The 12770-nt window shown below is 46.5% G+C and overlaps 1 protein-coding gene across 1 annotated transcript in view; it reads left to right on the top strand.

The window, feature by feature from the left end:
• Positions 1 to 4941: 4941 nt before the first annotated feature.
• The window catches only part of plekhh3 (pleckstrin homology, MyTH4 and FERM domain containing H3), a 29084-nt gene continuing 21255 nt past the window's right edge, over positions 4942 to 12770 (top strand). Inside the window, exons 1-2 of the mRNA XM_030088893.1 lie at positions 4942 to 5585; positions 10750 to 10805. Coding sequence (XP_029944753.1) covers positions 5451 to 5585; positions 10750 to 10805 — 191 coding nt within the window. The 5' untranslated portion in view covers positions 4942 to 5450. The remainder of the gene's footprint in view (positions 5586 to 10749; positions 10806 to 12770) is intronic.

Here is a 12770-nt window from a genome sequence, read left to right on the forward strand (position 1 = left end):
TTCATTGAAAAAGCACAACTAAAGTAGAAATAAGGAAATGTGCTGAAGGCGAGCTTATCTGTCCTCTACCTTTTGATGTGAAAATACCAGACGATATGTGGGCAGACCTGTGCTATGTGCTTGCATTGCCAGTTGTTGTGTCTATTCCAGAAGTTGTCGTCTCAGCTCTTTATCAGCTGATGCTTTATCAAATCTCACATCTTCCTCTCTTCCCCGGTGATCCCTGCACCGCTCCTCCACGCGCCAGATGATGACGGTGAGAGATAACAGTGTGCCTCGTGCTGCGTCTGTCTTTACTTTTTGTTTTTCTGCGTGCAGATTAATGTTAGCTGTTCAGATTTAAGTCGTCCCTGACAAACTGAGAATCTCCACATCTATTATTAACCTAAATTATAATTAGTTACACACAAGATTAAAGATTTGATTCATTTGTTCATTTTTTTCATTATTGAAGCATATCTCCAATTATCACAATAGTTCATAAACTCTCATGATTTTCTTCTCTTTTTTAAAAGGTTAGGATCATATGAAATCCTTCTTGGAGAGAAGACGCTCGCATGTTCCTGCAGTTAAAATTTGCTTTGGCCGAAGTGCATCAGCTTTGGGGAAATTAGTCGTAATGACTGTGTTACTCGCTTCTATGCGGTCAATAATGGATATATGGTGTAATGGCGCTCGCAACAGATGCCTCAGGTATAGAATATCACACACAGTCTCTTAAAACCTGAGAAGACTCTTTTGCAACACATTATTCATCCACTGCACGAATCCGGCGGGCAGTTTATGTATCGACGGGCCGAGGCGGCATGCAGGAGTCTGGAGGGCAAAGGGTCACTGTAATGAAGCCAGGCGAGGAGGGGAAATGGGGAATGCGAGGGGTTAACTGGGGCAAGAGGGTCAGAAGTTGAAGCTGGGAATGTTTTCCTTAGCCTGGCCGGCCGCTGATACACAGTCCGTGTGCCACACGGTCCTGAGGAGCAGATGTGTCCAGAGCCAGGAGTCGGGAATACTGTTAAACATCTTCAATATATTAAGGTCCTCATCCCCCCTTTAAAATCCTCATAACAGGACTCTTTAGTTTGCATCTAAAAACAGTTTTTTTTTTCTAATGACTTCCCATCAAAAAGCCCGTCTGTCACAAACAATCCTCTCACACTGCTGGAAGCTTCACAAGTGAAGACTTCGGGTCAAGTGGTGCAGCAGTTAAAGGGCCCGGCAGTAGCCGGATCCCATTACATGGGCCATCAGCCATCAAACAGCGGCCCTCTGTTCGCCAGCCTCACCTCGGCACGCTGGAGCGACGGCCAGGAGGGACGGCGGCGCGGCGGGGCCGGGGTTAAGTTCAACGCTGAACGCAGCAGGAAGGAAATCCCGTCCAGCTCACAGGTGAGGGTCACCAAGCGTCGGTTCCTATCCTAAATCCTCAGTTTGAAGTTGTCAGATAAACTTTGACCTTGGACCTGACTCCGGAAGAGAAGCAGCACTTCATCAAACGCATTTCTTCCCCCCATATGAGCTACGTCTAACCTCAAGAGCAGAAATCTCGGCCACAGTCTTTAGATTTCATTATCAATCATCGACGGAAGTGAAAAAAGAAAACAAAACCGCCCAAAAGTGAACCGTACAAGGAGCTTTCTGGCCGGCCGGGCTTCACATTCATTTCAGTTGACAATCAGTTCTGGTTCACCAGCACCAGAGTCTGGCTGCGATGCGGGCTGCGAGTGAAACCGGATCCCGCCGGCAGAAACTCCGAGGCGAGAAGGAAGGAGGCAGCCAGAGAGCGGAGGGGACGGCGCTCTCCTCTGCTCTGCGTCCGATCAACTTGACATGTGCGATTTGTGTGGAAACCCCGTGTGCCAGCTCCAACAGAACGGCGAGGAGCGGCGGGCAGGAAGTGTGACGAGGCCAACCAAGACAAGATTGAGAAACACTTCATCACAAACACAAACCACTTTTTAAAGCAGTATTGCCTTTTCCTCAACCTGACACACTGGATCAGGTTGTCTGGTGTGTATTCGAATGTGTGTGTGTGTAAATGGAGAATCGTGTGTCATCTCCCGGTAAGAAGGGGAAAGAGGGACAGAAGGGGGGAGGAAGACCAAGACAGTGAGAAAGCCTCGAAGCCTGAAGCTAAGTTGGTGAAAAGAAACTAAGATGAGACGTTTTCAACCGCTCCGCTTTCTGCTTTTGTCTTCACAAGTTAAGTTATGGCAGACACTTTGTGAGTAAGAACCTTTAATGATATTTGAGGATTGTGTGCTGGTACACTTCTGCTCTTTGTACATCAACTCTTTCAGAAACCATATATGGAGGGAGGGCTTTTCTCTTTTTTCACTTTACTAGTGTGGGCTGAGGGAGTGAGCTCTAAAAATAAAACATATGTTCCTCCAGGTCTGTGGGAGCAGGGGCCCCCAGCGTATTGTTTTGGGATATGGGGGAGGATCTGGCCTAGAGAGAGAGATAGAGGAGCTGCTGTAGTTTCAACAAGAGACGTGAGGAAATCGCCTCTTTTTGCTTTCAAAAAAGGTCTTTTGAGTGAATTTTCACTAAATTAAAATGTGAAACCAGTTTGTTTCCTCTCTTCTTTCATGTATTTGCAGTGTTAAATGTGGGGCAGTGTGTGTGTGTGTGTGTGTGTGTGTGTGTGTGTGTGTTTCTGGGATGGGGTGAGGGGTGCTCAGGCTTACTGTCCATCATGCTAAGTACACACAAGCTGAAAAGGTGCATCCATGAGCCTCTTTATTGATTTACAAAACCCTCCGGGAAGCACGGGTTGAAGTATCAGAATGGGGGGTGGTGTGCGGCTGCAGATCGTGGAAAAAACTGAATTAAAGAAGCGTTTCCGTCAAGACAAAGTGAATGAAACGGGCAGGAAAGGCTCCTCCTGGTGAGGAATGAGTTAAAGCCAGCTGACTGAGCTGTGTGGGGGGAGTCTGCACGGAGCAGGGAAGGGGAAATGAAGGGATATTAAGGGAGGAATAAGCATGAGTGCTGAGGGGGCTGAATATGTCACGTGTGTCGATTTAGCACCGGCTCCCTTACCTCCTACTGCTGCATCTTTGTGGACCGTCTAGTAAAGTGGAAGAGGAAAGAGTGGGGGAGGAGTGTTTGAGCGAGAAAAGCAGGAGAAAGAAAGACGAGAACAAGGAGGATGATATACAGTACGAGCATGAAGTCAAAGAGAAGTTCAGAATCACAAAGCAACCTTTAAGAGACAGAGGAAATCACACACAAGATTAAAAAAAACACTGAAACTGTAAGTCAAACAAAGAAGGGAAATGAATAAGATCCAAAAGTGTCTCATGAGAAACAATACAGGATATGAATTGTTAATGGTTTTCACTTTTCCACTGATTTAGTAGCCCCCAAAACACTTTATATTGTTAGTCTCACACACCCATAACTCAAGCGATCCAACAAGGACATGGGGTGGAAATCACAGGGAAGAGACAGTGGTGTCTGGAACCCCTCTCTCCTGGAAAGTCAGATTATTAACCCCTCCAATATATCATTCAGGAAACCCGCCCCAAAAACTGCTCCTGAGGCTCCACAACACTGATATTCCCTGGACTCAAACAGAGCCAGACTTGTATGCACGGAGGGGGGGGAGAGGAAAGAGGAACAAGATTCAGCTGGCACAATCAGGGAAGGGGCTCATCAAGAAGAGGGAGGCACACACACACACACACACACACACACACACACACACACACACACACACACACAGGTAAGCAAGTGAATATGTTTCAGCTGTTCCGACATCGCGGCGAGTCATGTAATTCAATCTTGTGATTTTGGTACAACTTTCAGACAATATGCCCTTCTTGATGCAAATCGGATTAGTCAAGGAACCCACAGTGGTGGGAATCAAACCAGCAACATTCAAGGTAGACACTTGCATCCTTTACCTGAAGACACATATTAGTACTCAGACAAAGGGAAGATCACAACCTCTTGAGACAGTGGTGCTCCAGATGAAATAGATAAATTTGATAGATTGACAATAACAGAACATTAGAAACAGGGAAAACTGAAAACACTAGGAATCAGACATCTTCTGGAGGCTCAAGGGGCCTGACACCCAAAGATTCATGGTTTCTCAAAGCCGTCTGGCTCCAAAGGTCTTATAACTTTTTGTAATGTTGAAAAAAGGAGTCTAAATTTATGTCAGTTATGTCTCAACCCTACTAAGAGAATACATTAAACAGCAAGAGAAGAAAATAGCCGCACATTCAAGTGTTTGAGATAAACAAATCAGTCAAAAAGAACTAATGCGAACTAATGAGAAGTAATGCACAAAATTAGAGCTTAACTCATCTATTGTAGTAAATGAAAGTTTGAGCAGAAGCAGCACCAGGCCACCAAGCACACTGAGAGGGTTTTTTTGTCGCTACTGGGGTGGCGTTCTTTACACTGATAAAGATGTGGGTCCATCAAGAAAAACACAGAGTATCACTGCTTTACATAAATGTAATAACAGGTACAGATTTTTAACTAAAGAGTGTTATTTGTATGAAAAGCTTTTTTTCTTTCATGGAACTTAAAAAGTATTTATCAATGTATAGTGGATTATACTATTGAATGATGGAAATCCAAACACCGTGTAATAAGTTACTGTTTTGTCAGTGGGACAAAAGAGAGTTGGGGGTGGGTTGAGGGTATTGCGGGGGTCGTTCTTTCATCCTACACGTTGAAAACTCCTGGTCTGATGACTCCTACAGATTGAGCATTATGGATCCATCTGCTGCTTTGGATTATTCCATTACTGTCATCCGGACATGTGATGCTCTGTCAGTGCGGAGGGGGCGTGGCCGTGGGCGGGCCATTCCGGGGAGTGTCTGCGCTCAGCCAATCGGAGGCCGGGCCCGAGGGGGAGTGGGCGTGGCCTCGCCTGGCTCTACTATCCCGTCCGCACGCTTTTGTTCAAACTCACAAGTCAGACGCTGCGCAGCGGAGGTGAGCTCTCACATTACTGAGCGCACAAGAGGAGAAACCACATAACAACCGCTTTTCTCACATATTTTTTAAGCAGTTTTCAGAGTTTTCTCCGTATCCGTGTGTTATTATTATTATTATTATTATTATTATTATTTTATTCAGTCCAAACAGGGACTGTAAAGGTGTCGCGCACGGAGCAGCTGGACGACGAAGGATTCCTCTCTTCTTCTTTTTTGTTTATTTTTTTTTTTTTAAATCTCTTGTGGACTGGTGTTAATTAGACATGCCTGTCTGTCCGTGGCAGACATGAGGCAGTAGTCTTATGCCCGGCATCCCGCGGCCGCCGCTGCGCCTCCCGGCTGGGTCTCTATGGAGAGGGGGAGCTCTCCGCTCCTACGCAGCAGCAGCAGCAGCAGCAGCTCCTGGACTCACCCGCGGCCGAGGCCACTCCGCCACTGTTGACGACTTCACCGACCCGGGCTGCGGAGGACGGCGCACCTAACCCCATTTGAATGCCTTTGCAAGGAGTTTGCTGGTTTCTGTGCTGCAGACAGGGCTTCAGCTTGCTGGGACGCGACTATGGGGAGAAAGAGGAGGAAGAGTCGTTTGAATTGCGCAACAAGGAGGACTTGACTCCCAATGGACGGGTAAACCGCTCTCCACCTGCACCAGACAGCTCTCCTCTGCACACGTTATGACCTGTAGTTCAAGTGTTTGCAATGCATCTGTGGATTTCATATAAGATGATCAACTTCAGGGCTGTAATTATACTCATGTGCAGATTACTTAGCTTGAAATGAGCATGAAACTTTGTCCAATGGACTCATGTGTTTAGGAGAAAGCCTTTATCTCTGATTCCAGAGACATCTCCGGGTTCACGTCTGAGGTTTGCATGGTTTTAGAGCCTTCTGCAGCATTGAGCAATAACATTCACACATGCACGCTCAGATGCAAGCTGTAAAACTCAGTGTGTGGACCTGATCCCGTGTATTTGGCCTCTATCTATCTGCTAGATTGCAAGTGAGACAGTGGCCTTGTCTTCTCTGTAATGTTAGTCATCTGATCAGCCAGAGAGAGTTCAGCATTGTCCACCCACTTGTGAGGGGGCATTGTTGCTTTGAATCGAGGTGGGCCCTCTCTGTATAACCCAACATGCAATTCTTTAGCTACACTGTCTTCGAAAACCCCACTGTAAAATATTTTTCCAGGACTTCCTTCCAATTAACTAATTGGATTTTCAATTAAAAAAAAAACCTCCACATAATCTGGCCTTTAACTGCAGCGCACACTGAACTACTGTTGCTCTGAATAGGTATTTTGTGCAGCTAAGATAAGCGTTACATCAGCGGTGTAGTTCTGCAGATAAAGGTAATGCTACTTACAGCCACCTGATTATCTATCTTATCTGTTATTGGCCCTTTTGTGCGCATGCAACCAACCAGTACAACACCACAGCAATTTGCATGACAACAATGGGACCAGAAACGTTTTGCACGGTTACTTGCTCAACGGTAGTCTAGCAGTGTTCCAACAACCAGCAGATAACAGCAACATCTGTTCAGGGTTTTCCAGATAGGTGGTGGTGTGCACGGCCTACCGTGGTCATAATGTACCATCTGGTTCGCCATTGGGGGGGGTCAGAAGAACCTGACTGTGCTTCAGATCTGCAGTCAATAGAATAACGCAGCGACATGTCCCAATGGCGACGCCTGATGGCTTCCTGAAGGGAGATACAGAGACTGTGTTCCTTCCCAGGCTGCCGTTATAATGAAACTATGCTCTGGGTGCCAAACTGTGCTCCAGTGGTTGTATATCTCTGATGTGTTTGATTGAATGGTAGATTGTTCAAGGAAACAAATGAACTGTTGGATTCTTGACAGAAGGATTAAAATTTATTTCTTGTAAAGATTACACGTTGGAAAACGTTGTGAAGTTTCACATATGAAGGCCAGATCCCACCCAGCTGTCATGAACGGAGCCAAGCTGGTTCTTTTTTTTTAAAAAGCAGCATCACATCAGCAATGACATTACTCACTAATACGTGCAGTTGTTAACCAGGACAGTGATTGGATCGGGGGGGAAAAACTGTGGTAGCACAGCTATAATAAAGTCTAACAATGTTTGATTTTGTTAGTCATTTGCTATCAGTCTTTGCGTGTTGAGCCAAGCCTTCTGAAGTCAGTGCTGCCACTTTCAATCCTTGTGATCAGAGAAGATGAAGGGCTGTTGCACTGGATTATAGCCTGACCAGCGGACCATGAACACCAAGCAAATGGTACAAAAGCTACCCCAAACTATCATAGTGTGCCCAAAAGACTTTAATCAATGATTAAATAAAATGTATTTGCAGCCTGAATATGAAAACACATGGAAGTAAATGTTTCTTTGCTGTGTATGGCAGTGAGTATTTTGTAAAGTAGTTGTGCATTATTTTCTATACAGTAACATTTACTATTTAAACTCGTCTCGATACATTCATCTGCATAAATGTTCATTAATGTATACTTACATTGCCTTAGCTGTAAAATGTTAGTCTCTCCGATAAAGTTTATGTGACAATCAATCAATCTCTGACACTTGATTGGGGTTGTTTAGTTTGGCAGATTAGGGCTTGATAGCCATATTGATTGTTGCATTTAGCCTCGTATTTCTCGAGTAACTAGAAGCTGTGAATTATTCACTTGGGCTAAACTTGCCCTCGTCGGAATGAACCCACCCAGATTGTGTGGAGTTGTCGACTATTGATCTTTTCTTTCCTGAAGGCAAATGATTCACTTCAGCAAGTCCTTCACTCTCTTTATCTGTGCCACTGCCGGGTGCAGAAAATTGCATTTCCGTGGCAATTGCTGAAGTCGGACCAATAATTAAGACCACAGTCGGACGCCCATAGCCAATAGCGTCGGCTCACCAATATTTGACAACAGAACAACTGTTGCACTGCCTGTAGCCCCTCCCCACAGAATAAACAGATTTAGCTGATAGTGTTTGTCTTTCCATAGTGTCAGCAGAGGGGGTGGGGCAGGATGGAGGTTAGGTTGAAGATGGGCTTAAGGGGAAAGCCCCTCAGGACTACGGACCGTCATTTACTCTGAGCTACATTCACTCAACGGTCACATCTCCAGACAGCGAGGCAGACCTCCCTGGGAGCGCCGCTTTGAATTACTCAAATATACTGTTTAGAAGGCCACTGTCCCGCTCCCTGCCAGGGCTGACCACGGCGACCAGCAGCCCCGGTGGAGTCTCCTAAAACCCTCGCCGCTGTCCTCCAGCATGTTGCGTGGCATCCTCTTGGCAACCTGCTGGAGAGGACGCCGCGCCGCGTTGTGCCAATAGTGCCAGAAAACCGTCGGTGACACAGCGTTTCTTTCCAGGACTCCTCACACCGAGCCTGGAATCGTGAGTCAGTGCTGACGCTTGCGAAGGCTCGGCCTTCGAGTGCGCAGCGCCGCGTTAGGACCTTTTTCCTTGATGTTTACAGTCCTCATTCAAAGAAACTGCTCTTCGACAGCTGCCCAAACAGTCACACTGAGCTGAATGCCTCCAGTGTTGGGACAGCGAGGCACTAATTTTAGTACAGGACATCCGTCATTCTTTCTCCTTTCCATGTTTCCACTGAAGCCTTTATTGAGTTTTTATGCAATGTGAAGTCACGTTTACCAATAAACTACCACCGCAGAGTGTTTGGGCCCAAGCAGTAGTAAGCATGGACCGTCTGCAGCACCGCAGCGAGTCCTGTGAACGTGGAATTAAACCGGGGCACAGTCCAAGCTTCGCCAAGAGCGGGTCTCATTAACCATCGCTGCTGCCCTCTGCCTTCAGAGGTGTCACGGTACGCTGGTTTATATTTGGTTTCCGTTGCGTCTCTGCCTCACCACCTCCAGGCCACACATCTGGTCCTCAGGCCGACACTGGCTGAGCCCAAGCATTTCCTCCTGGTTACTCAGCCTCCCAGGAGAGCTGAGGGGAGAGAGAAAAGAGAGCGAGAGCGAGGACTGGGGGGAAAGAAGCGAGAAAGGAAGTCGGCTACGGAACGAACACATCACGGCATCTTTCCCTCTTTTCCCTCCATGCTCCGCTCTAGACTGGAGTGATTCATCCCTTGCCCGTCCAAAAGAGAGATTTTTCTGCCAGGGCTCTGCATCGCACGCTATCCTCGTTCCTCATCCCACAGCCCAGTAACTCTTATTGGACGGCTCTTCGTCTGTGAATTACTGGATTTTTTTGAAGGTTGACTCAAAGTATTCTGACTTTATCTACCTGTCATGTAGTTTCTTGATCAGCCTATGAGTTTACGATGAAAAAATATAGTTTTTTTCCCCCCAGTTTTTGATGTGATTGGAGTTGATTTGCTGTTTTCGGTCAAGGCTGTCTGTTTCGATTTTCTTCATGAGGGATTCTGGCCTGGCCGAAACATTTACTGTACAGTTCTGGACAAGGATAGGGAATTATCATACACACTCTGTTCCATTCATAAGTAGCTTTCTGACACTGTTCAGGTTTTTGTTTTTGTTTTGCTTTTGTCTTCCTGGTTTGACATTTACAATACCTCCTCTGAGTTAAACATTACTGAAATTTCTTTATCCAAACCCTAATCTTTCCTGATTGCCTTTAGAGTTGGACACACACACACACACACACACACACACACACACACACACACACACACACACACACACACACACACACATGCAGGGTTGCACACAGTCCTATACATTATGCAGTTAATGTTTTCTTTGTTATTTTTGAGCCATCGAAAAAGAAAAAGTGGAGTGTTTTTGTGGGGCCATGGCTATACTTAGGACCGTTTGCCCAGTAGTAAAGTGTGGTGCGTGAGCTGCGAGGGGGCCCGGAGCTGACCTGGATAGTGTTTCAGGTAGGCCAACACCCCCGAGCCGGCCCGCGGCAGCCGCAGGAGCTGGCTCAAGGCTGCGGTTCACAGAGGCAACAAGTCAGGCCGCGGGGACACACAGGGCCGCTCTGCACGCCGGGGAACCGGTCCAAACTGCACACAGGCGAGCTCTGATGTCTGATGGGGTTTTCCAAGGTCAGGTTGGGAAGCCAGGGGCCGGGGCACTTTGAAAGGAAACGTCCTCTCCCATCTTCTGCCGAACAGGGGGAGTCCTGGTATGAAAAGTTCATTGTTCCACCCATGAAATTTGATTTTACATGTCTGCCAATGGAAGAGTGTAGGAGCGCTAACTCCAATTTCCACACAAAGCTTGTGTCCAAGAAGCGTGCATGCAATTTACTACGTTGGCTGGATGCAGTTCGCTCATATTTGGCCAGCGATTAAGATTTGTAGCTGTGTTTGTCACATAATCCTCATTATACAGAATCGGTTTTACAAGAAAACGCGCTGTTTTTTCCCCCCGAGGCTTTTCCTTTCTCGCCATCTAGATGAAGATATTTGTCTGTTTTTCAGCGTGATCTATAAAACCAAGGTTATTTTTAGGGCAACGCTGTTGGAGAAACACTTGAATAAGAACATTTGACGTTGCAATGATCAGGGTGCAAACAGCTTTTACACAAAAGATCGATGTTTTCCCACTTCTTAGGTTAAGCTATCCTGTTTTGCAGGCCATATGTCTCCCTGCTAGCTTAACCCCCTTTGCAAGTGGAAGCCAAGCATTACAGGAACAGTGCAGCTATGTGCCGAGGCTGCCAGCAACGATTCCATGCTCGACTGTAACATGGCCACTGAAGGCAAGCCATTGAGGGGACTGCTTCAGCCTGCGCACCAGTTCTCAGGATAGACCTCTGTTTGTGTTACATTATCATCTATTTACCCTTTTCTCTCTCTTCTGTTGACAGACTCCAGCTGAGGTGACTGTTTCTCAGCCAACGCGCACAGCCAACGGGACGAATGGGTAAGAAAAGAGAAAGAAAAAGTTGCGCCCTCACAATTTTTTAGGAAGTAATACTTCCCTGTTTTTCTTGTGTACTTCCTCTGAGTGTCGGGGATTTTTTAAAAAATTGTTCGCAGGCAGACACACACATATATAGTTAATTTCTCACTTCCTCTGCAGCGTCCCATGAGCTCCCCCCTCACGAGTTTGCGAGCAAATGGTATAGTGTCACATGGATATTGGCAGATAATCTGACATTTCCCTGCTGCGGTTGCACTTCGGTTATCATTGTAAGTCAGTTTCGGCTTGGTTAACTCTTGATTTTTTCTAAGAGGTCTTCACAGGGGTTACATCTGCCGATATGTCCGTTTCCGAGATGGCCTAAATGCCTATACGGCGGTGATCAAACCTATAACCCTCCCCGGCTTCCACATCAACAAATCGAATTACGTTGTTAGTGTGTGTGCTGCACACTGAGGAGCCACTATGCATCCCGCATGTAATGAAATTCAAATGGTCATGTGGTTTACAAGTGAATGCTGGTGACAGTGAAAAGCAGTGATTCATGGAAGGCTTGATCCAGACTATTAGTGCATGGCTGTGATCTCAGACAGTGATGTAGCCAGGCTCTGCTCCACTCTATCTCTGGCATCGCGCCCTTATCCCCCCCCCCGCCCGCCCCACTCCCCTCCACAATCTCGACTGTACATCTGCCGAATCACAGGCAGTGAGTCACAAAGCAGGACTTGTAGGACATATAATGCACCGCAAGTGAATAGACGGGGGTCTGCGACGGCCCTCCACAGAAATAGAGCCGCCTCAGGAAGTGGGTAGGTGTGCTGAAAGAGCGAGCATTCTGCCGCCGTCATACAGGACTCGCTGTATCGCGACTCCCTCTGGAGAGAAAGAAGGAAGGGAAGAAGTGAGGACGGGACAGGGTGACTCAGTCGCAGCTCAGCAGCACTCCCAGGAGAGGTGTGGCTCGTGCGTGTGTGTGTGTGTGTGTGTGTGTCACTACGACGGCGTAGTGGAGGTGGCCTCGGGCCACATGGCATAATTAACTGCTGGTTTTAAAGGGAGTGTGTTGAAAGCCCGGCTGTAATCATCACGCAGGGCGCAGAGATTAGAGAGCAGGGTCCCTGGTCATTACCTGGCCAGTGAGCAGACACACCCAGATATATTCAGATGTGTGAGAGGAAAGCCAAATCAAGGTCTGACAAGTCGCTACACTGTGATGTTTCGCTTTATATAACAGGCTGGCTCTGGTTTACTCTGTACTTTTTTAAATATAGACCTTAATTGTTTAAAAATAGAGATGAAAGTTTCTATATTGAATTATAGCTGTGATGTGACGGCGATGAACTGAGCAGATCTGTTTGTTCTGCTGCACGGAGGTTAAAAGAGCAGTGCTCAGATACTTCATCACGCTGTGGGCCTGATGCGATGAAGGAGGGATATCGATCTGCCTCTGCTGCTGCACAGAGCGGCTGTGGTCGGATTTAAAGGCGATGCATGAAAAGCATCCTTAATTACATGTCAGTAATAAATATACTGACATAAAATAATCTGACCTCTAACAGATAATCCAAAGGGTCTGAAGTGATTCATTTCCAGTGTCAACGGACAATAAGCATTGCAGTTGCATGTAAGCAAGCGGGCATGTCTGGACATGCTTCAGACACGCTTCAGACATGCGTGCATATCAATGACCCTAACACATCCAGCAAAAGTCAACAGGCAGCCACGGATGAGAAAGAGAAAGTGGTAAATACTGTGAGTTTTCCACAGAAACTGTTAAAAATAATACCTCAATACCTGGAAGCAGTGAATCACTAAAAAAAAATACTAATCCAGGGACGGAAAGGGTATCCAGTCATTTCATGAGTAGAGCTGAATTTAAAAGAAATGAACAGCAAAAGCAAAGAAAAAGAAGAAAAACATTTAGCGGACTTGTTCTGTAACTTGTGTAACTACAGGGATAAATCT

Source organism: Salarias fasciatus, chromosome 4 (assembly GCF_902148845.1).
Source record: "Salarias fasciatus chromosome 4, fSalaFa1.1, whole genome shotgun sequence".
Lineage (NCBI taxonomy): Eukaryota > Metazoa > Chordata > Actinopteri > Blenniiformes > Blenniidae > Salarias > Salarias fasciatus.